Source organism: Heptranchias perlo, chromosome 14, assembly GCF_035084215.1.
Source record: "Heptranchias perlo isolate sHepPer1 chromosome 14, sHepPer1.hap1, whole genome shotgun sequence".
NCBI classification, from domain to species: Eukaryota; Metazoa; Chordata; class Chondrichthyes; order Hexanchiformes; family Hexanchidae; genus Heptranchias; species Heptranchias perlo.
Window position 1 is genome coordinate 5135535 of NC_090338.1, and position 25196 is coordinate 5160730.

The 25196-nt window shown below is 47.6% G+C and overlaps 1 protein-coding gene across 1 annotated transcript in view; it reads right to left on the reverse strand.

Annotated features, from left to right (window-relative positions):
* The window catches only part of LOC137332272 (calcium/calmodulin-dependent protein kinase type II subunit alpha), a 203414-nt gene that overhangs the window by 17764 nt on the left and 160454 nt on the right, over positions 1-25196 (reverse strand). The window contains exons 11-13 of the mRNA XM_067995978.1: positions 24658-24741; positions 18001-18043; positions 12285-12325 (exon numbers count right to left, since the gene is read on the reverse strand). Of these exons, the coding sequence (XP_067852079.1) occupies positions 12285-12325; positions 18001-18043; positions 24658-24741 (168 nt within the window). The remainder of the gene's footprint in view (positions 1-12284; positions 12326-18000; positions 18044-24657; positions 24742-25196) is intronic.

The window sequence follows — 25196 nt, forward strand, 5'->3', positions numbered from 1 at the left end:
GGCCATAAAAAAAGCAAACCAAGCACTGGGGTTCATTTCTGGAGGGATACAATTGAAAAGCAGAGAAGTTATGTTAAACTTGTATAGAACCTTGGTTAGACTACACTTGGAGTATTGTGAACAGTTCTGGTCTCCATATTATAAAAAGGATATAGAGGCACTGGAGAAGGTGCAAAAAAGATTTACTAGGATGATACCAGAACTGAGAGGATATACCTATCAGGAAAGGCTGAACAAGATGGGGCTCTTTTCTCCAGAAAACAGAAGGCTGGGAGGTGACCTGATAGAGGTCTTCAGGATAATGAAAGGGTTTGATAGGGTAGACGTAGAGAAAATGTTTCCACTTGTGGGGGAGACCAGAACTAGAGGTCATAAATATAAAATAGTCACTAATAAATCCAATAGGGAATTCAGGAGAAACTTCCTTACCCAGAGAGTGGTGAGAATGTGGAACTCGCTATCACAAGGAGTAGTTGAGGTGAATAGTGTAGATACATTTAAGGGAAAACTAGATAAACACATGAGGGAGAAAGGAATAGAAGGATACGGTGATAGGGTGAGATGGAGTAGGGAGGGAGGAGGCTCGTGTGGAGCATAAACACCAGCATAGACCAGTTGGGCCGAATGGCCTGTTTCTGTGCTGTAGACTCAATATAACATGATGTAACTCGATGTATATGTAATCACCAATGCATATTTAATCACTAATGTATATGTAATCACCAATGCATACGTCATGTATATGTAATCGCCAATGCGTATGTAACCATAAATGCGCAGTTCTTGTTCTCACTGACACCCTACTATCTCTGATGTATTTGGGAACATAGGAACAGGAGGAGGCCATTCAGCCCCTCGAGCCCGCTCCGCCATTCAATTAGATCATGAATGATCTGCACCTTAACTCCATTTACCCGCCTTTGCTCCGTATCCCTTGATACCCTTACCTAACAAAAAACTATCGATCTCAGTCTTGAAAATTTCAATGAATCCACAGCTTTTCGACGGAGAGTTCCAGATCTCCACTCCCCTTTGTGTGAAAAAGTGGTAACATTTTGAGCTTTATTTATGGAGTTGAATGAAAGTGGGATTTGAGAATCTTGAGTTGAACACAGCAGCCAAACAGGGACCTGAACCCTGGATCCACAGGATTAAAAGCCTGATGTTCTACACACTGAGCTACCTGGGCTCTCGAACAGGCTGCTTGCTACAGGTGGCTTTCCCCCTGTCTCTGTAGGCACCATAGCCGGTGCGTTTACCTGGTCACCACCCTCGCTGGACGATGCAGTGGTCAGGTTGAGCTCCCAGCCTACTTCCTTTGGCCAGTGGCTCCAATCCTCGCGTTCCTGGCCTGTACCTGACCTCTCCTCTGACCTCAGGGAAAGCCTGCGACCAGAACACTAAAGGGTTCACGCACGCATCATTTGAGGCACGTGACCTCCGAACAGCTGATCCAGGTCATGATGTAGATACAATATTGGTAGCACTTAAGACTGAGCAGATCTCAGACCAGGATTGAGCACTTAAAATGGATCCATCTGCCTCCTCATTTATTCTTGGACAGAAAGGAACATTTTGCAGTTCAAGTTCACCGGGGTCAGTGTAAAGATGCGTCTGAGATATCTTCAAGGTGTATTCCAAACGTGCGTGATCTACCTTTTCTTTCTTAAGGTTAGATGTTCCTTGACTCTGCTTCAGAAACCATTTCCCCCCCCCACAAATGCCATCAGTGTAGCAACTTCTGTTTCCCACATACCCTGTGGCCTCTTTGCCTGAGATTAAGGAATTAGGGAACAGCTTTGTGCTTCAGGCTAATACTCACTCAAAGCGAGACTTTGAGAGGCAGAAGTTATGCTGCAGCTATGCAAAACCCTGGTTAGGCCGCACCTGGAGTACTGTGAGCAGTTCTGGGCACCGCACCTTCGGAAGGACATATTGGCCTTGGAGGGAGTGCAGCGTAGGTTTACTAGAATGATACCCGGACTTCAAGGGTTAAGTTACGAGGAGAGATTACACAAATTGGGGTTGTATTCTCTAGAGTTTAGAAAGTTAAGGGGTGATCTGATCGAAGTTTATAAGATATTAAGGGGAACAGATAGGGTGGATAGAGAGAAACTATTTCCGCTGGTTGGGGATTTTAGGAGTAGGGGGCACAGTCTAAAAATTAGAGCCAGACCTTTCAGGAGCGAGATTAGAAAACATTTCTACACACAAAGGGTGGTAGAAGTTTGGAACTCTCTTCCGCAAACGGCAACTGATACTAGCTCAATTGCTAAATTTAAATCTGAGAGAGGTAGCTTTTTGGCAACCAAAGGTATTAAGGGATATGGGCCAAAGGCAGGTATATGGAGTTAGATCACAGATCAGCCATGATCTTATCAAATGGCGGAGCAGGCACGAGGGGCTGAATGGCCTACTCCTGTTCCTAAGTTCCTGTGTTCCTGTGAGACTGAATCTGGTCAATCTCATTTCACATAGGGGCCTCACAGCTAACAAAGACAGGAGGCTTTCATCCCACCTGCCTGGGCTGGATTGGAACTCAAGTCCCAGGGGTGAAAGGTCAGCGTCTAACCCACTGCACCCCCCCCCCAGTTCCCACTTTGAAACATTTTCTTGCGTTGGCTGATGTGGATGGAAGTGAAGTCTTAATCCAGGGGCACACACAGCCCCTGACACTATAATGACCTCGTACACACTATTTTTTATTCATTCTCGGGATCTGGGCATCGCTGGCAAGGCCGGCATTTATTGCCCATCCCCAGTCGCCCTGAGAAGGTGGTGGTGGGCCTTCTTCTTGAACCACTGGGGAGCGGTTTGATACGAACTGAGTGTCTCGCTGGGCCACTTCAGAGGGCAGTTAAGAGTCAACCATGTTGGTGTGGGGACTGGAGTCACCTATAGGCCCAGACCGGGTAAGGACGGCAGGTTTCCTTCCCTAAAAGGACATTAGTGAACCAGTTGGGTTTTTACAACAATCCGACAGCTTCACGGTCACTTTTACTGAACTCAGCTTTTTATTTCCAGATTTATTTTTAAAACTGAATTGAAATTCTCAAACTGCTACGGTGGGATTTGAACTCACGTTTTCTGGATTACTACAAGAACTACTTACATTTATATCGCACCTTTATACAACCTCAGGGAGGTCCCAAAGTGCTTTACAGCCAATGAAGTACTTTTGAAGTGCGGTCACTGTTGTAATGTAGGAAACGCAGCAGCCAATTTGTGCACAGCGAGATCCCACAAAACAGTAATGAGATAAATGACAAGATCATCTAATTCTAGGTGCTGGTTGGTTGCCATAGGATACATCTGGCTGAGCCGGCAGACAGAGCCTTTGTTTAACGTCTCATCCGAAAGACGGCATCTCTGCCAGTGCAGCACTCCCTCTGGGAGTGTCAGCCTGGATCATGGGCTCAAGTCTCCTGGAGTGGGGTTTGAACCCACAACCTTCCAACTCAAAGAGGTGAGAGAGAGTTACCCACTGATCCACGGCTTACACCTAGATGATTTGGGAAAATTGTAGGTGGGAGCGACTGCCTCCTTGTCAGAATCAGAGGGCGGTAAGTCGACAATGAATATCTGAGCACAAATGATGTCCCCCAATTAAATGTATCTAACGGCTTTCACTTTACAAGGGGTCAGCGTATATGTACATCCACCTAGACGATACAGGAAGAAGATATTTAAGAGGTAATTCTGCGATCTCGGGCTCGCAGAGGGCTTGGAAGAAACACAATCCTTGCTGACCTTAGTGGGCCCTTAAAACAACCAGCAACTCCACAACACAACATCCAGATTCCAGTAAAATCACATTCAAAACAAGACAATGACAACACAAACATGAAAGACTGGAGAATCACAAGAACAAGAATTCCGTTTGAAAGCAGGCCATTGTCACTGATCAACAGACCGGCTCGGTGAGTTCTGCCCCCAGGGCAGGTCCTAACTCAAGTCTCGCACGTAAAATTCATGAGCCACTCACTATCGAAGAGAAGCCGAGGTGTTTTCCTGTTTCCTTCCCTCAGGGTTTATGTTTTAATTTTCAGAGTCCCTTCTCCCTGGTGGGCTGTAGCCAAGGCGAAAGAGCCCCTCCCACCTTTTACAATGGGAGGGGTCACCCACTCTTATCAGATACAAGTCCCACCCCCACCCCCCCCCGCTGGACATCAACCCAGTATTCAGAGCTAGATTCCATATTCTAGTCTCCACTCACCGGGACTGTCTGAGGTGGGGTTTTGAAACCTTCACCTCTACGCTACCCCCTCTGAGCCAGATGCTCGCTCCTGACTGACCCTACCAGGCTACATCTGGCTTATCAGCTTGGGCCACCACCATTGTCACTTGGGCCCAGACAACCTCACCGCCTTCTAACTCTCCTTGTGTCGTGGTCTCCCGTTGCTCGGCAGCTGGACGCAGCTGAGATGCAACAAAGCTGTAGGAAAGTGTCGCAGTCAAGATTCAATCAGCCAAAGCCACAAGGTCGTAAGCTGCCTGTTTACTCTTTGTGGGGGGCTCAGCTTCAGTGTTCCCTGTATGAACAAAGTCTTCTCCCATTAATAGAAATACTTGTTGGCGATATTTGCGGCTGAATGTTTCACATGTTCCGGTGAAATTCCTTTTAACCTAGACACGAACCCATCTATTTTCCACGGGTCAGCGTCTCCGCTAACATACGCAACAGAGGACGGTCTCACAAATGTGATAAATAATCCCCCCCCGCCCCGACTACAGCAACAGCAATTTCTACCATGTGCCCCTGACACTGCAGGAACTACATGCACGGGTCAAATCAAAGGAGAGAATGGGAACCAAACTCTGAGAACGACACCCAGCACCCCCTCCCCTCAGTGAGCAATCGTGAGCTGAAAGGATGTTGCGCTGGCAGCAACAGTGAGATGGTGGAAAGGTGATTAATCTGTAATGAGAGCTCTTACCATCAGTAAAATACTTGAACTAGACTTCCTCTTCTGGAGGTGGGAGGGGGGGGGGCAGGAAGTGGAGGATTGGGGTGAGGGGGGAAAGGATTGTGCGAAGGAGACCATTGGAGAGTGTTTAAAATCAGAGAATGAAGCAGAGCAGTGTGAGAGAGCAGGAAAGGCAGAGAGAGAGAGCGAGATAGGAGAGAGACAGAGAGACACAAAGAGACAGAGAAAGAGAGAGCGAGACAGAGAGGGAGGGAGAGAGAGAGACACGCACACACATAGAAAAAAGAGAGATAGAGACAGAGAGAGAGGGGGAGAGACACACACCGAAAAAAGAGAGACAGAGACAGAGAGAGAGGGAGAGAGACACACACAGAAAAAAGAGAGACAGTGACAGAGAGAGAGAGGGAGAGAGAGAGACAGAGGGAGAAAGGCAGAGTGAGATGGGAGAGAGACGGAGAGACACAAAGAGACAGAGACAGAGAAAGACAGAGAGACAGAGAGAGAGGGGGAGAGAGAGAGACACACACACATAGAAAAAAGAGAGATAGAGACAGAGAGAGAAGGGAGAGGGAGAGAGACACACACCGAAAAAAGAGAGACAGTGACAGAGAGAGAGGGACAGAGAGAGAGAGAGAGAAAGACAGAGTGAGATGGGAGAAAGACAGAGAGACACAAAGAGACAGAGAAAGAGAGAGACAGAGAGAGAGGGACAGAGAGAGAGAGAGAGAGAGAAAGACAGAGTGAGATGGGAGAAAGACAGAGAGACACAAAGAGACAGAGAAAGAGAGAGACAGAGAGATACACACACATACACACACACACACACACACACACACACACAGAAAAAAGAGAGACAGAGACAGAGGGAGAGAGAGACAGAGAGAGCAAGAGGTGGACAGAGAGAGAGAGAGACAGAGAGAGAGGGAGAGAGGGAGAGAGAGAGACAGAGTTATGAGAGACAGAGAAAGACAAAGAGAGTCAGAGAGGGAGGAGAGACAAACAGAGACAGAGTGAGAGATAGATTGAGAAAGAGAGAAAGGCAGAGATGATGAAAGTGATGAAAAAAGGAGTCAGAGACAGTGAGAGAGAGAAAGGCAGAGGAAGACAGAGAGATAGACAAAGAGGCAGAGAGACAGACAGAGAGGGAGAGATATAGATGGACAGAAAGGAAGAGAGAGGCAGAGACAAAAAGGAGGTAAAGGCAGAGAAAAGGGGAGAGACAGAGATAGAGTGAGAGACAGAGAGAGAGACAGAGAGAGAAACAGAGAAAAAGAGAGAGGAAAAGAGGCAGAGAGAGTGACAGTGAGAGAGGGGCAAGGAAAGGCAGAGACAGAGATCAAGTGAGACAAAGACATACAGAGTAAGAGAGAGAGAGAGGGACAGATATAGAGAGAGTGAGAGAGAGGCAGAGAGAGAGACAGACAGAAAGGTAGAGAGAGTGAGAGAAGGAGAGAGAGGATATGTGTGAGAGAGAGATCATGAGAGAGGGTGAATAAGGGAAGGCAATAGGCATGTGAAGAAGAGAAAGAAAGAATTAGTTTGTTCCTATTCATTTAAAAAAGTTGTATGTGAAACGTACTACAGAGCAGAGATTATTTATCTCTGATGTGAAATCATTAAACACGGAAAGTGAATATTTCAAAGTTATTTCAGTAATTTCTGGACTAAATTCAAACTGTTATTTAGAACAATGCAGTCGCCCAGCTTTCTGAAAGTTAAATAATATTGGGTAGAAAAGAAAATATTTGAGCGATTGTGTGACAGAGGAGCAGAAGATAAGGTCAGGGGGCAGATTAACATATGAGGCCTGCATCCAGGGGCCTGCACAAATACGGGGTCCCCCGAAAAACCTCACCATAACACAGAGAAACTACAAGAAAATATAAGACTCACCCCCTGGCTCCCAAAAGCTTTTCCACCATCTACAAGGCACAAGTCAGGAGTGTGATGGAATACTCTCCACTTGCCTGGATGAGTGCAGCTCCAACAACATTCAAGAAGCTCAACACCATCCAAGATAAAGCAGCCCGCTTGATTGGCACCCCATCCACCACCCTAAACATTCACTCCCTTCACCACCGGCGCACAGTGGCTGCAGTGTGTACCATCCACAGGATGCACTGCAGCAACTCGCCAAGGCTTCTTCGACAGCACCTCCCAAACCCGCGATCTCTACCACCTAGAAGGGCAAGAGCAGCAGGTACATGGGAACAACACCACCTGCACGTTCCCCTCCAAGTCACACACCATCCCGACTTGGAAATATATCGGCCGTTCCTTCATCGTCACTGGGTCAAAATCCTGGAACTCCCTTCCTAACAGCACTGTGGGAGAACCGTCACCACACGGACTGCAGCGGTTCAAGAAGGCGGCTCACCACCACCTTCTCAAGGGCAATTAGGGATGGGCAATAAATGCCGGCCTCGCCAGCGACGCCCACATCCTGAGAAAGAATGCAAAAAAATAAAGATCCCACGGCCACTATTTTGAAGAAGAGCAGGGAAATTCTCCCCGGTGTCCTGGCCAATATTTATCCATCAAACCAACATCATTAAAACCAATTATCTGGTCATTTATCACATTGCTGCCTGTGGGATCTTGCTGTGCGCAAACTGGCAGATGCATTCCCTACATTACAACAGTGACTACACTTCAAAAATACTTCATTTGGATCATCCTGAGGCCGTGAAAGGCGCTATAGAAATGCAAGTTCTTTCTTTCTTACCGACGTGGACCAATTTCATCCCATGCGTGCGTGTGTTTGCGTGTGTGTGCGCTTGTGAATGCGTGGGTGTGCATGCACTTGTGTGTGCGTGTCTGCATGCGTGGGTATGCGTATGTGCGAGTGTGCATGCACGTGCATGCCTGTATCCATGTGTGCGCGTCCATGTGTGTGCGTGCATGTGTGTGTGTGCGTGCGTGGGTGGGTGTGTACATGTCCGTGTGTGCATTCGTGTGTATGTGTTTGCGTGTGTGTGAGCGTGTTTGTGTGCATCTGTGTGCGTGTGCCTGTGTATACGTGAGCATGTTTATGTGGGGGTGTGTGTGTGCGTGAGCACGTGTGTGTGCATCTGTGTGCGTGTGCCTGTGTGTACGTGAGCATGTGTATGTGGGGGTGTGTGTGTGCGTGACCGTGTGCATGTGCGTGTAGGTTGGGTAAGGGCGGGAAAGGGCAGAGTTGTGACGCTGTCCAATGCAAAATAGCCAGCCGGCAATCACAGCCGACGGCTCATAAATGGGGAATGAGCACGTGGGCAATGGGACTGTGCTCCAGTAAAGGCCATCACCTTCAAATGAGGAGAGAGGAAAACTGGAAGGGCGATGAAGAGTAAAATGACCCCCCCCCAAAAAAATGGAAACAGCAAAGGGTTGTTCAGGAAGAGGATGTTCAGTCAATGTTGCGTCATTGGACAAAGTGCTGTCTTTAATATTGACCATGAAATGGTCAAGGCAGAGTGTCTTGCATTGCTTTAGCACCTTATCACATCTCTCCGGAAGCTCCCAGATGAATTACCTTGAAGTGCAGTGACTGTTGTTATTAAGGCAAATCTGGCAGCCATTTTACACATGGTATGACTCCAAGTACGGAAAATGGTGAATGGCTGGCTTATCTGTTTTTGGTGGTGTTGGTTGTTGAGGGGCAAATGTTGGCCTTTAGTTACATTTCCTGAGACCCAGTTTTTTATTTCCAGGTTCTTTTTTTTAAAGTGAATTCGTGTTCTCAAACTGCCTTGGTGGGAATTGAACCAACATTTTCCAGGTTATCAGTCCAGGCCTCTGCACTGCTAGACCCGTAACAAAAACCCAACGCTAAGGCACCCCTACTGCTCACCGCCTGCTGTACGCTGGCCTCTGCCTCAAACATCTGACAACATTTGAACAAGTTCAGTCACCACTTACCAATCAGTTATCGGTGCAAAATTTAACTAAAATACCACTAAAATCCACAGAGATGGCACGAACATTTAACAAAGTGGAAATTTACATAAACAACACATTAAAAGGAAAGCCAACAGAAAAATGGACATGAATCTGGACTCACGAGTTCTTCATAGACTGTGTATATTAGTGAATTCTCAAGGGGCAATTAGGGATGGGCAATAAATGCTGGCCTTGCCAGCAACGCCCACATCCCATGAACAAATTTAAAAAATATTGCGGAGTCCCAATCAGAGACTGATATGTAGAGATGCTCATTAGACGATTAGTCTGCTTGTATCTTTATATTTATTGGAGATCCAACCAGATATGCTTGAGATTGAAACTTGAGGTTGTCTGCCATTCCAAATTTGCCTGCTAATGCTCCATTAGGTTTTGTTCACTCGATGGACAGTCTCGTGATATGAAAGTCTCCCATCAAAGAGTCATAAATTCAGACAGCACAGCCACTCGGCCCATCGTGCCTGTGCCGGCTCTCTGAAAGAGCTATCCAATTAGTCCCAACCACCCCCCCCTGCACTTTCCCCACAGCCCTGCAAATTTTTTCTTTTTAAGTATTTTGAAAGTCACCATTGAATCTGCTTCCACCGCCCTTTCAGGCAGCGCGTTCCAGATCATCACAACTCGCTGCGTAAAAAAATTCTCCTCATTACCTCCTCTGGTTCTTTTGCCAATTACCTTAAATCTCTGTCCTCTGGTTACCGACCCTCCTGCCACTGGAAACAGTTTCTCCTTATTTACTCTATCAAAACCATTCATGATTTTGAACACCTCGATCAAATCTCCCCTTAACCTTCTCTGCTGAAGGCACGGCCGCCAATGGTGGAGCGATGAAAATCGGGGATGCCGCAAGAAGCCAGAATTGGAGGAGTGCAGAGATCTCGGAGGGTTGTGAGGCTGGAGGAGGTTACAGAGATAGGGAGGGGGCTGAGGGCCACGGAGGGATTTGAAAACAAGGATGAGAATTTTAAACTCGAGGCGCTCCTGGATCGGGAGCACATAGAAAATTGAGGGGCGATCTGTTTGAGGTGTTTAAAATGTTAAATGGATTCAATAAGATTGATGCAGAGAAACTATTCCCTCTGTTGGGGGAGTCCAGAACAAGAGGAATAACCTTGAAATTAGAGCTCGGCCGTTCAGGGGTGATGTCAGGAAGCACTTCTTCACACAAAGGGGAGTGGAAATCTGGAACTCTCTCCCCCAAAAAGCTGTTGAGGCTGGGGGTCAATTGGAGCTTTCAAGGCAGAGATTGAAACTTTTGTTAGGCGAGGGTATTAAGGGTTATGGAACCAGGGCAGGTAAATGGAGTCGAGGTACAGTTCAGCCATGATCTAATTGAATGGCGGTGTAGGCTCGAGGGGCTGAATGGCCTCCTCCTGTTACTATGTAACTGTTTGACGATGGAAACGTTGGCCCTGAGATTCCAAGAAGGATCTCCGTGTCTCCCAAAGAAATGGACTAAGCAGCCGTTCTCAGCCCGTTGTGCCGTTGGTCTGGCCGTTCTCCAGAAGGGGGAGTTGCGACGGGAGACTTGGAGACGTGGAGAACGTCTGATGGAATTTCGGGGCAATTCTCTCGATATTGTCACATCAAACTTCAGTTGAATTTCTCCATCGTGTTAGAATCATAGAATCATAGAAGTTTACAACATGGAAACAGGCCCTTCGGCCCAACATGTCCATGTCGCCCAGTTTATACCACTAAGCTAGTCCCAATTGCCTGCACTTGGCCCATATCCCTCTATACCCATCTTACCCATGTAACTGTCCAAATGCTTTTTAAAAGACAAAATTGTACCCGCCTCTACTACTGCCTCTGGCAGCTCGTTCCAGACACTCACCACCCTTTGAGTGAAAAAATTGCCCCTCTGGACCCTTTTGTATCTCTCCCCTCTCACCTTAAATCTACGCCCCCTCGTTATGGACTCCCCTACCTTTGGGAAAAGATTTTGACTGGGGGACTGGGGGTTTATTCCTAGCTGGAGACTGCCTCGCGATCCATCGGGTTAGATGTGAGTCAACGCAGCAGAGCCAGAGAGGGAATTTCTTTCTGGAATGGAGAACTTTGTTGGTCAATTTAAGAGCCCCACCTGGGCTGATACAGCACCTGAGGCTAGTTGGTGAGTTGTTGGTTTATTCCTGAGTTTGAGTATTTGACCATCTCTAATGACCGATCCTACATGATCCATTTACAAATCATTAATCAAGAGATCAAGCATGAACCCATTGGGCTCAATTTTCAAATTAAAAAATAGGAGAGTTGGGGGCGGGGGAGAGGGGCATTGAAAATTGCCACCATTTTAGACCCGCCCCCAACCCGCCCATTTCCGGTTTTCACGGGGGTGGGACGAGGGGCGGGCGACCAATCCAGGAGGCGGGTCGGGCCTTAAAACCTTCCAAGGAGGCTTCCGGCCTCCATTTTTCACTGATTCCCGATTTCAACCCCGGGGGGCCGGGATTCCTGGGCCTTCTTCGGGCCAGGAGGCGAGAAGGCCCGAGACTAACAGGTAGGAAAGGCACAGCTTGTGGGCCCGGAGGAGCAGGAATGCTTCCCCCTGGCCCAACAAGCCTACCTGCACCGACCCCTCCCCCCCAACGATCGCGGACACCCGACCCCCGATCGCGGACCCCCGACCCCGATTCTCCCTCTGACCCCCGCTCCCCCAACCCCCGATCTCGATCCTCCCCCTCCGACCCCCGATCCTGCCCCTCCGACCCCCGATCCTCCCTCTCCGACCCCAATCCCCCGACCCCGATCCTGCCCCCCAATCCGATCCTCCGATCCCTGACCCTCCCCTTCAACGACTGCGGATCCCTGTGATGACCCCGATCCCGACAACCCCCCCACCCCCAATGACTGACCCCTGATCCCATCCCCCGTGACTCACGACCCCTGTGCCCACCTATGCCCGTCCATGCCCCTTGCCCACCCATGCCCCCCCCATCCATAGAAACAAAGACTTACCTGCAGACTTACCTGAAAACCCGCGACCTCTACCACCTAGGAGGACAAGGGCAGCAGGCACATGGGCGGTCAGTCGGACGGCAAGCCGTCAAAAAAAAAGACGGCCTTACATCAAAATCGTAAGGATGTCCGGAAATCCGTACTAATGGGTTTCCCGACCTCAATTTGACCCCCCGCCCCCTTCCCGGCTCTGTTTTAAAATCACCCCCACTGTGTTAATTATTATATATTTGAGACCCAGTTGTTCTCGGAAAGACCCTCAACCCTGAGAGAGGGGGCGTTTCTGGCTGACTGTTGACGGGAGACTACCCAACATGTAGTCACCAAACCATTCGAGCCGCCATCAACATCTGTCGCCCAGAGGAGGTCCCGCCAAACTTTATCAAGAGCGGCACCACGATCGAACCGCAGGAAGTCGAGGTGAAATATCCAAAGTGTGAGGTTTGTTCCTACCTTCACTCCATCTGTCTTCTTGTTTCCTGAGCTCTTCCCTCCTATAAGCCAACAAAATGCGATTATGTTGAGATGCAAAAATGAATCGGTGGAGAAGCCTAGTAACCAGGAGGAGCGGGGGGTTTGGGGGAGGAGGAAAGGTTTCCTTTGGCTGTTAATGCTTGTAATCGAGCGAGAGACTATTGCCTCTTTTTAAGGGAAGAGTAGGTGAAACATTTGCCCCTGGAATTTCGGCGGGGTTTTTTTTCCCCATCTCCTGCCGTAACTTTAGCGGAAGATCGGTGGAGACTTTGGGGACAAGACTTCACGCCCTTTCTCCCGATCTTCCGACAAAGAAACCAAAGTGGGAGGCCAGAGGAACCCTGCGGATTGTTCTGGCAAACAGCCGACACAAAGAAACAAAGCAAGGACGATCTTGCATTTATATAGCGCCTTTCACGAGCTCAGGATGTCGGAAAAATTTGCAGTGCTGGGGGGAAGGGGGGGGGGGGGGGAAAGTGGGACTAATTGGATAGCTCTTTCAAAGAGCCGGCACAGGCACGATGGGCCAAATGGCCTCCTTCTGTGCTGTGAGAGTCTATGACCCAAACAAGTAAGGGCCCTTTTGTTTTCAGAGCTATTTCTATATAGCAGCCAGATGATCTAGTAGCCACTGGCCGTTAGTGCTGCTGCAGCCCTCTCAAACCTGCAGTACAGGTTGGATTGCCACTCCCGTTTCACAGGTGCTTGACCCTGTCAAGGATTGAGCTGTGCCTGGATACTTTAGGCGAGGATAAGTCCAGGAAGCCCAATGGAGTGGGAGATGTTGGCCCTCTGTGTATATATTTGAAAGCGAAGTACAAACCCATGCGAGATCCATTAATATTTTACAGAAAAAAGAACTTGCATTTATATAGCGCCTTTCATGACCTCAGGATGTCCCAAAGTGCTTCACAGCCAATGAAATACTTTTGACGTGTAGTCACTGTTGTACTGTAGGAAACACGGCAGCTAAATTGCGCACAGCAAGATCCCACAGATGGCAATGTGATAATGATCAGATCATCTGTTTTTTTAGTGAAGTTGGTTGAGCGATAAATATTGGCCAGGACACCGGGGAGAACTGCCCTGCTCCTCTTTGAAATATTGGTCATGGGATCTTTTACATCCACCTGAGAGGGGCAGACGGGGCCTCGGTTTAACATCTCATCCGAAAAACAGATGGAAGCGAGGTGGGTGGGCACTTCTGCCGTATGATGCCCCCTCACCTCTGATCCCCAGGGCCATTACATAGGGGAGGTGGAGGGGGTCTCCCTATCATTCATCAATGGCTCACACCAATCTGAGGCTGGAAACTTATTGTCTGTTCTCCCTTTCTTTCCTTCTTTCTCTCTCTTTCTCCCTTTTTTGCTTTCTTTCTCTTTCTCTCTCCCTTTCTCTTTCTCTTTCTTTCTCCCTTTCTCTTTCTTTCTCTCTCTTTCTCTCTTTTTTGCTTTCTTTCTCTCTTTCTTTCTTTCTCTCTCTTTCTCCTTTACTTTCACTCTCTCTCTTTCTCCCTTTCTTTCTATCTCCCTTCCTTTCTTTCCTTCTTTCTTTTCCTCTCTCTCTTTCTCCCTTTCTTTCTAGCTCCCTTTGTCTCTCTTTCTCTCTTTCCTTCTCTCTCTCTTTCTCCCTTTCTTTCTTTCTTTCTTTTCTTTCCTTCTTTCTTTCTCTCTTTCTCCCTTTCTTTCTCTTTCCCTCTTTCTTTCTCTTTTTTCCTTCTCCCTTTCTCTTTCCTTCTTTCTCTCTCTCATTCTCCCTTTCTTTCTTTCTGCCTTTCTCTTTCTTTCTTTCTCCCTTTCTATCTTTTTTCTTTCTCCCTTTCTCTCTCTTTCTTTCTGTCTTTCTCTTCAATAGTTCCATCGAAAGCTCGGGACCTTTGTGATTTACAGCACCGAGCGTTTAGCTGCACATTTTGTTTTTTTACAGGCAGGTTCTGTGATATTTTGATGAGGACTGTGCCTCCCTTAAATAAGGTTTTTATAGTCACCAGGCTACGTATTTTAATGGCAAGCTAAACAGAGAGGAAAAGAGATGGCGAATTTTTGCAGCAGCTACAAGCGTGAATCACATCTGGTTAGTGAAGTCCTTGAAATAATGGCAATCTGTACCAGACAGAGTTGTGTTAGGCTCTGGTCCCTGGTGTCTCCCTAATCAATTACAACTAGATTACAGTCATGGTCTCAGCAATAGGCCTTGGCTCTAACATATCAGCGTTTGATTTATCCGTGACTCTCTCCTGGGATCATCAATCTCCATTACTAGAGAGGTCGGCACATTCCGTGTTCCCCTGAGGTCGATGAGCTCTTGTAGACACTTTTAACCGACCAGACAGGTGGGCAGGAAAGTGGCAAATGGAATTCAATCCAGAGAAGTGTGAGGTAATGCATTTTGGGAGGTTAATCAAGGCAAAAGAAGTACACAATAAATGGGAGGATACTGAGAGGAACAGTGGGACCTTGGAGTGCATGTCCACAGATCCCTGAAGGTAGCAGGACAGGTAGATAAGGTGGTTAAGAAGGCACACGGGATATTTCCCTTTATTCACCGAGGCATAGAATATAAGAGCAGGGAGATTATGCTGGAACTGTATAAAACATTGGTTAGGCCACAGCTTGAGTACTGTGTACAGTTCTGGTCACCACATTACAGGAAGGATGTGATTGCACTAGAGAGGGTACAGAGGAGATGTTGCCAGGACTGGAGAATTTTAGCTATGAGGAAAGATTGGATAGGCTGGGGTTGTTCTCTTTGGAACAGAGGAGGCTGAGGGAAGATTTAATTGAAGTGTACAAAATTATGAGGGGCCTAGATAGAGTGGATAGGGAGGACCTATTTGCCTTAGCAGAGGGGTCAATAACCAGGGGGCATAGATTTAAAGTGATTGGTAGAAGGATTAGAGGGGAGTGGAGGAGAAATGTTTTCACCCAGAGGGTGGTGGGGGTCTGGAACTCACTGCCTGAAAGGGTGGTAGAGGCAGAAACCCTCAACTCATTTAAAAAGTACCTGGATGTGCAACTGAAGCGCCGTGACCTACAGGGCTATGGACCAAGTGCTGAAAAGTGGGATTAGGCTGGATGGCTCTTTTTCGGCCGGCACGGGCACGATGGGCCGAATGGCCTCCTTCTGTGCCGTAAAGTTTTCTATGACTCAGACAGTTCATCCCCATTATGTCAACATAAATGACAGGAAGGTGAAGGTGGAAGGAATCAATTTGATCCAAGTCCTCGCCCTTAAATCCAGGAAATAAATTTGACCATTCAGTTTCTCTCTCACTTTTATTTGACCGATAGCTCGGTTTCTTCAGCCCTCTGATACATTACCCTCTGGAGAGCAGGGGAGTCCTGGCCGATATTTATCCCTCAACCAACATCACTAAAAACAGATTGTCTGGTCATTTATCACATTGCTGTTTGTGGGATCTTGCTGTGCGCAAATTGGCTGCCGTGTTTTCCCTACATTACGACAGTGACCACACTTCAAAGAGGATTTAATTGGCTGTAAAACGCGTTGGGACGTTCTGAGGTTATGGAAGGCGCTATAGAAATGCGAGCTCTTTCTTTTTTTGGGAGTGTTGTGAAGAAAGTCAATGCAATTCACCCGGGCCCTTGCTGTAAATGGAGACAAAATTCCTCTCTCGGGGCTGCCGGGCACGTTTCTGTTGAAGGAAAGTAACAAGGGATGTGCGGGACAAGCGAAGCACAAGGTCTTGCTTACGTGCTAATTAGTACCTGGGAGCGGCTGGTCGACGTGAAAAGAGGAGAGTGACAAATCACAAGGGGAGGAGGTGAAACTAAAGGGAGGAACAGGAGCTGGTGCCAACAGCCGAGGTTTACAGGTGTCAGGGTTCAATAGTGGATGGGTGAGAATGGGTGAACATTCCAGAATTTTGCTCTTGGTTACCTTTGGTGTCGGGGAGTTTTTATACAGAACTTTCCCTCAAGAGATTAAATGGGTGGGTAGAGTCCATGATAGGGTAGAGTGTATGTGGGGTGTGGCTATAGACCGTAGAATCAGAAGGAGGCCATTCGGTCCATTGTGCCTGTGCCAGCTCTTTGAAAGAGCTATGCAATTGGTCCCACTCCCTTGCTCTTACCCGGTCACCCTGGAAATTTTCCCCTTCTCATATTTATCCAATTCCATTTGAAAGTTATCATTGAATCTGCTTCCACCGCCCTTTCAGGCAGCGCATTCCAGATCAGAACAACTCGTTGCGTAAAAAGATTTTTCCTCATGTCGCCTCTGATTCTTTTGCCGATCACCTTAAATCTGTGTCCTCTGGTTACCGACCCTTCTGTCACTGGAAACAGTTTCTCCTTATTTACTCTATCAAAACCCCTCATGATTTTGAACACCTCTATCAAATCTCCCCTTAACCTTCTCTGCTCTAAGGAGAACAATCCCAGCTTCTCCAGTCTCTCCACATAACTGAAGTCCCTCACCCCTGGTACCATTCTAGTAAACCTCTTCTGCACCCTCTCCAAGGCCTTCACATCCTTGCTAAAATGTGGTGCCCAGAATTGGACACAATACTCCAGCTGGGGCCTAATCAGTAAATTATAAAAGTTTAGCATAACTGCGTTGCATTTGTACTCTAACCTTAACTTTAACCCCCCAAGACGGGCGGGAGAGGGGCGAGCCGGGTGTTAAAATTTCAAAAATCCGAAACCCGACCGCAACTCGGCTCTGAAGTGCCCACTTGGGGCAGCTTGGTGGGACGGGCGACTAACCTGCCCTCCAGAGTCAGGTCCATCATTTGGATATTTTAACGAGACTGCGCGCCTCAAATTTTACCACAGTTTTAAAATTAACGGCTGCGGGCCGGGATTCCCGGGGCTCAGGAAACCCGGCAGCTGAAGGGAGGCGAGGACGGCCGGTTCCAGCAGGTAAATGCTTTTCCAGGACTGCTCGTGGGCCAGGAGGAGCAGGAGTGCTTCCCCACCCCCCCACCCCCCGGCCCCTCCAGCTAACCTGCCGCGATAGGCCCCCCTCCCCGCGATCCGATGCCACCCCCCACCGACTCCGCGATCGGACCCCCGACCTTTCTGATATCCGCCCCCCCCCCCCACCGACCTCTGATCGCCCAAGGTCTTTCTGATCTCCCGACAGCAAACCCCCGCCCACACCGGCCCCTTCTGATCTCCTCTGCCCCTCCCTCCCTCCCTCCCCTCCGTTCCCCGGCTGCGGCCTACCTGCGCAGGCCTTCCCACTGATTGAGGGGCTGACTGACTGTCGGCCGGGAAACGGAGAAATGCTTTTGAAATGTTTTTTTTCCGGGCGTCCCGGCTGCTATGATTCCCCCCGCCTCCCTCCCCGTAAATATCGGGGCCTGTGCCTCTATTTATAAAGCCGTGGAGCCCATATGTCTTTTGAACAGCCTTCTCAAATAGCGGGGTCAATGGGCCCGTACCAGGCTACATCCTTATCAAGGAGACAGACTGCGGTCATTTTGTACCTGGTTAATCGGGACACGGGCCCCCTGAGCGAGGGAGGGTTTCTTCACTGACTCTAGTTTGTGGAAACGATACAACTGAACATTTGGTTTCTGACCCTTCCCCCAGGCCCCGACCCTACAGAGAAACCAATGGTCAGTGAGAGGCTGTGGTTTCAGACGCAAGAGATTCCACAAGTGGCAGGACAACTTGACGTACGAGGAGTACGGATGCGGCAGGCCACGGAGGGCCTCGGGTTCACCCACCTGAGAAGTTCCGCGTGGCCAACATTGTGGTGAGAATCGCCCCCTGAAATAAACGGAGAGATTAACAGTGAGGACAAAACCGTTTGGACAGCCGTGAGTGGGTTGATTAGATGTTCTGTCCTAACTCCAAGTGAAGTGGATCCATAACAAGATCAGCGTTAATTAAATCTGGCACCTTTAGTGAGGCTGCAGTGTGAAAGTCTGGTCCTGCGTTTAGTGAGGCTGCAGTGTGAAAGTCTGGTCCTGCGTTTAGTGAGGTTGCAGTGTAAAAGTCTGGTCCTGCGTTTAGTGAGGTTGCAGTGTAAAAGTCTGGTCCTGCGTTTAGTGAGGTTGCAGTGTGAAAGTCTGGTCCTGCGTTTAGTGAGGTTGCAGTGTAAAAGTCTGGTCCTGCGTTTAGTGAGGCTGCAGTGTGAAAGTCTGGTCCTGCGTTTAGTGAGGTTGCAGTGTAAAAGTCTGGTCCTGCGTTTAGTGAGGGTGCAGTGTGAAAGTCTGGTCCTGCGTTTAGTGAGGCTGCAGTGTGAAAGTCTGGTCCTGCGTTTAGTGAGGCTGCAGTGTGAAAGTCTGGTCCTGCGTTTAGTGAGGGTGCAGTGTAAAAGTCTGGTCCTGCGTTTAGTGAGGGTGCAGTGTGAAAGTCTGGTCCTGCGTTTAGTGAGGGTGCAGTGTAAAAGTCTGGTCCTGCATGCGCTGAAATCAAGGGCTGGATTTTGCAGCGTTATTTCTGAGCATCTGGTGCAGCAACTTCCAGTGACCCCACACACGCAGTCAAACAGCGGAAATCCGGTAGTTTCTCGACCAGCTGCCCTGCTCCTCCGGAAGCTCGGTGGGAACGACATCTCACCGGCCGGCTCTCCGATCGACTGAACGGAACGGCCCGCAGTTCCTGCACTGACCTGATGGACATGGACTAATCGCGCCAGAAAAAGTTACGTCAAGTTATTTAAGACTAAGCAAACTTTAAACAGCGTGGTAAATCTTAATGACGGCCAAACAACCTCTCTGGCTCTGAAAATTCACTTTATCAAGTGTGGAGTCTCACTCCTTCAGATTTTAATTGTTGCTGGAGATTTTTAAAAATAACTTTTTATATTTTAATTTTTTAACTTTTTCTTTCAGTCTCTTTTATCTCTGTCTCCTAATTCAATATTTCTGACCCTTTCTTTATTTTGTTTCTGATCCTGATCTGACACTGAATTCACTATTCTAACTTACACTTCCTGCTTCTGAACTTTCGCTGCTCATCAGACGCTTTAATCTGGTTGGTTAAGGGGATAGACAGTTGCTTGCCCCGTTCACACAGGCCCCAGATGCCCTGTAGAGGGGGCCGCGCTGGATTCAGCGCACCGTGAGAGGAAACAGCCGTGAAAAAAAAAACAAGAAACGTTATCATAGAATCGTAGAAAGTTACGGCACAGAAGGAGGCCGTTCGGCCCATCGTGTCCGTGCCGGCCGACAAAGAGTTGTCCAGCCGAATCCCACTGAGGGTTGGCGCGTAACAAACGTTGACGGGTAAATGCCACTCGGAGGAAAGTCCAGGCCATAGAGTTATCACTCTTTCTCCAACCCTAACAGGTTATTTCCCTGGATCTCAATACCCCCTCACATCACTCAGTCTCACCTTCTTCATAGAACGTGCAAGCTTTTCTAAACTGAGCGTGATGCCATCTAATCATTAGATGATCATTGATTATGCAGATCAGCCACGATCTCATTGAATGGCAGAACAGGCTCGAGGGGCAGAATGGCCTCCTCCAGTTCCCATCTTCCTGATTTACCTCACCTCCTCTCTTCAATCTTGCTGGATTATGGAACAGTTCCTGCAGATTGGAGGGTGGCAAATGTAACCCCACTATTTAAAAAAAGGAGGGAGAGAGAAAACAGGGAATTACAGACCGGTTAGCCTAACATCAGTAGTGGGGAAAACGCTAGAGTCCATTATAAATGACTGTCACAGAAAACTAAATACTACAGAAAGCCTAGAGGAGTATAGAAAGTACAGGGGTGACGTAAAAAAGGAAATAAGGAAAGCAAAGAAAGGGCATGAAAAAATATTAGCTAGTAAGATTAAAGAAAACCCAAAGATATTTTATCAGTACATTAAGAACAAGAGGATAGCTAAGGAAAAGGTGGGACCTATCAGGGATGATCAGGGTAACTTGTGTGTAGAAGCAGAGGATGTGGGTAGGGTTTTAAATGAATATTTTGTCTCCGTATTCACAAAGGAAAGGGATGATCCGGACGTAGTAGTTAAAGAGGAGAGGTGTGAAATATTGGATAAGGTAAACATAACGAGAGAGGAAGTACTAGAGGGACTGGAATCCTTGAAAGTTGATAAGTCACCAGGGCGGGATGGATTGTTTCCTAGGCTATTGAAGGAAGCCAGGGAGGAAATAGCGGATGCTCTGAGGATCATTTTCCAATCCTCACTAGATACAGGAGAGGTACCGGAGGACTGAAAGACTGCAAACGTAGTACCATTGTTTAAAAAGGGTACGAGGGAAAGGCCGAACAATTATAGGCCGGTCAGTCTTACCTCGGTGGTGGGCAAACTATTAGAATCAATACTGAGAGATAGGATAAACTGTCACTTGGAAAGGCATGGTTTGATCAGGGATAGTCAGCATGGATTTGTTCAGGGAAGGTCATGCCTTACAAATCTGATTAAATTCTTTGAGGAAGTGACAAGGAGGATTGATGAGGGTAGTGCGGTGGATGTTGTCTACATGGATTTTAGTAAGGCATTTGACAAGGTCCCACATGGCAGACTGGTCAGGAAGGTAAAAGCCCGTGGGATACAGGGAAATGTGGCGAATTGGATCCAAAATTGGCTCAGTAACAGGAAACAAAGGGTAAAAGTCGATGGATGTCTTTGCGAATGGAAATCCATTTCCAGTGGTGTGCCACAGGGCTCAGTGTTGGGTCCCTTGCTGTTTGTGGTATATATTAATGGTTTGGACTTGAATGTAGGGGGCTTGATTGGCAAATTTGCAGACGACACAAAAATTGGCCGTGTAGTTGATAGTGAAGAGGATAGCTGTAAACTCCAAGAAGATATCAATGGGTTGGTGGAGTGGGCGGAAAAGTGGCAAATGGAGATCAACCCAGAGAAGTGTGAGGTAATGCACTTAGGGAGGGCAAACAGTAAAAGGGAATATGTAGTAAACGGGAATATATTGAGAGGGGTAGAGGAAGTGAGAGACCTTGGATTGCATGTGCACAGGTCCCTGAAGTTGGCAGTACAGGTAGATAAGGTTGTGAAGAAGGCATACGGAATGCTCTCCCGTTATTAGCCGAGGTATAGAATACAAAAGCAGGGATGTAATGATGGAACTGTATAAAACGCTGGTAAGGCCACAGCTGGAGTATTGTGCGCAGTTCTGGTCACCGCATTACAGGAAGGACGTAATTGCTCTGGAGAGAGTGCAGAGAAGATTTACAAGAATGTTGCCAGGGCTTGAAAATTGCAGCTACGAGGAGAGATTGGATAGGCTGGGGTTGTTTTCCTTGGAGCAGAGGAGGTTGAGGGGAGACTTGATTGAGGTGTACAAAATTATGAGGGGCCCAGATAGATAGACAGGAAGTACCTGTTTCCCCTAGCGGAGAGTTCAAGAACTAGAGGACATAGATTTAAGCTGATTGGCGGAAGGATTAGAGGGGACATGAGGAAAAACTTTTTTACCCAGAGGGTGGTGGGTGTATGGAATTCACTGCCCGAATTGGTGGTAGAGGCAGGGACCCTCAACTCTTTAAAAAAGTACCTGGACCTGCACCTAAAATGCTGTAAGCTGCAGGGCTATGGACCGGGTGCTGGAAGGTGGGATTAGAATGGACACCTGGTTGTTCTTCGAGCCGGCATGGACACGGTGGGCCGAATGGCCCCCTTCTGTGCTGTATCTTTTCTATGGTTCTATGGATGTGATAACAGGACACTTAGAAAATATCAACGGGATTAGACAAAGTCAACATGGATTTATGAAAGGGAAATCATGTTTGACAAACCTACTGGAGTTTTTTGAGGATGTAACTGGTAGAATAGATAGGGGAGAACCAGTGGATGTGGTTTATTTGGATTTTCAGAAGGCTTTTGATAAAGTCCCACATAAGAGGTTGGTGTGCAAAATTAAAGCACATGGGATTGGGGGGAATATACTGGCATGGATTGAGAATTGGTTGACAGACAGGAAACAGAGAGTAGGAATAAACGGGTCTTTTTCGGGGTGGCAGGCAGTGACTAGTGGGGTACCGCAGGGATCAGTGCTTGGGCCCCAGCTATTTACAAATATATCAATGATTTGGATGAGGGAACCAAATGTAATATTTCCAAGTTTGCTGACGATACAAAAGTAGGTGGGATTGTGAGTTGTGAGGAGGATGCAAAGAGGTTTCAAGGTGATTTAGACAAGTTGAGTGAGTGGGCAAATACATGGCAGATGCAGTGTAATGTGGATAAATGTGAAGTTATCCACTTCGGAAGGAAAAACAGAAAGGCAGAGTATTATTTAAAAGTTGATAGATTGGGGAATGTTGATGTACAAAGGGACCTGGGTGTCCTTGTACACCAGTCACTGAAAGCAAACATGCAGGTGCAGCAAGCAGTTAGGAAGGCAAATGGTATATTGGCCTTCATTGCAAGAGGATTTGAGTACAGGAGCAAGGATGTCTTACTGCAGTTATACAGGGCCTTGGTGAGACCACACCAGGAGTATTGTGTGCAGTTTTGGTCTCCTTACCTAAGAAAGGATATAGATTGGGTCGACTCGGCCTGTATTCACTCGAGTTTAGAAGAATGAGAGGGGATCGCATTGAAACGTATAAAATTCTGATAGGGCTAGACAGACTGGATGCAGGGAGGATGTTTCCCCTGGCTGGGGGGTCCAGAACGAGGGGTCACAGTCTCAGGATAAGGGGTAGGACATTTAGGACAGAGATGAGGAGAAATTTCTTCACTCAGAGGGTGGTGAACCTGTGGAATTCTCTACCACAGAAAGCTGTGGAGGCCAAGTCACTGAATATATTTAAGAAGGAGCTAGATAGATTTCTGGACACAAAAGGCATCAAGGGGTATGGGGAGAGGGCGGGAATATGGTATTGAGATAGAGGATCAGCCATGATCATATTGAATGGCAGAGCAGGCTCGAAGGGCCGAATGGCCTACTCCTATTTTCTATGTTTCTATGTTGCTGGTATTTTGTTAAATTTATTCATTCTGGGGATGTGGGTGTCACTGGCAAGGCCGGCATTTATTGCCCACCACCAGTTGCCCCTTGAGAAGGTGGTGATGAGCCGCCTTCTTGAACCGCTGCAGTCCATGTGGTGAAGGTTCTCCCACAGTGCTGTTAGGAAGGGAGTTCCAGGATTTTGACCCAGCGACGATGAAGGAACGGCCGATATATTTCCCAGATTGGACGATGTGTGTGACTTGGAGGGGAACGTGCAGGTGGTGTTGTTCCCATGTGCCTGCTGCCCTTGTCCTTCTAGGTGGTAGAGGTCGCGGGTTTGGGAGGTGCTGTCGAAGAAGCCTTGGCGAGTTGCTGCAGTGCATCCTGTGGATGGTGCACACTGCAGCCACGGTGCGCCGGTGGTGAAGGGAGTGAATGTTTAGGGTGGTGGATGGGGTGCCAATCAAGCGGGCTGATCTGTCCTGGATGGTGTCGAGCTTCTTAAGTGTTGTTGGAGCTGCTCCCGTCCAGGCAAATGGAGAGTATTCCATCACACTCCTTTCCTGCACTATGAAGCTCAACCCTTCACCTGGCCTTCTCAATTAAAATTAAACCTAATCACTTACATTGCGATAAAGGAACTCAGCATTCACCTTGAAACGAGCCGCGTAATGCTGAATAAGCAGAGCTGGTGAGTAATTTTACTGAGCTCGATTATGTAATTTATAATTGCTTTCGATAGTGTTCCAAGCTTTGCTGCGGGTTACCGTTGTTAAACTCTGTCAAGGACTGAGGAACTGAAAGGGAGTGCAGTGTAGGTTTACTAGAATGATACCCAGACTTCAAGGATTAAGTTACAAGGAGAGATTACACAAATTGGGGTTGTATTCTCTAGAGTTTAGAAGGTTAAGGGGTGATCTGATCGAAGTTTATAAGATATTCAGGGGAACAGATAGGGTGGATAGAGAGAAATTATTTCCGCTGGTTGGGGATTCTAGGAGTAGGGGGCACAGTCTAAAAATTAGAGCCAGAACTTTCAGGAGTGAGATTAGAAAACATTTCTACACACAAAGGGCGGTAGAAGTTTGGAACTCTCTTCCGCAAACGGCAATTGATACTAGCTCAATTGCTAAATTTAAATGTGAGATGGATAGCTTTTTGGCAACCAAAGGTATTAAGGGATATGGGCCAAAGGCAGGTATATGGAGTTAGATCACAGATCAGCCATGATCTTATCAAATGGCGTAGCAGGCACGATGGGCTGAATGGCCTACTCCTGTTCCTATGTTCCTATGATTTCTCTCCAAGTGCTCAGTCACTCTGTCCCTGATGATAAATCCCAGTAACTTCCCCACAACTGATGTTACTCCCCCAAGAGGTGATTTTCTAAGGTAAATGCAGAGTGAAAGCCTTGCACAGCAGCTGATGTGAATCATACAGACTCTCTGATCCGTCAGATACTGAGTTCACTCTATGAGATCGGGTAATAAAATAGACAAACCTTGAGCTTCCTTCGCGCGTTGAATTTCTTCAAACAGTCGACCGTCTCTTGCCTGTGCATACACGAGGCCACAGTGGAACGATGCTGAGGGAAAACAAAGAAAAAAAATGATCTTTGTGGCCGTGCATTAATACCCAGTTTCTTGAAACAAAAGACTGATGCTCTTAATAAACGTCAGATGACTGTACTATCGAACCAAACCAAAACTAAACTTTAGATCTCAACCTTGGCTCACATTAGATGCCAGCCCTGGTGTTCAGAGTGACTTGGGTGTCCTTATACATGAAACACAGAATGTTGGCATGCAGCTACAGCAAGCAATTAGGAAGGCAAATGGCATGTTGGCCTTTATTGCAAGAAGGTTGGAGTACAAGAGTAAGGAGGTCTTGCTGCAATTATACAGGGCTTTGGTGAGACCTCAGCTGGAGTACTGCGCACAGTTTCGGTCTCCTTGCCTAAGGAAGGATATACTTGTCTTAGAGGGGGTGCAACAAAGGTTCACTAGATTGATTCCTGGGATGAGAGGGTTGTCCTATGAG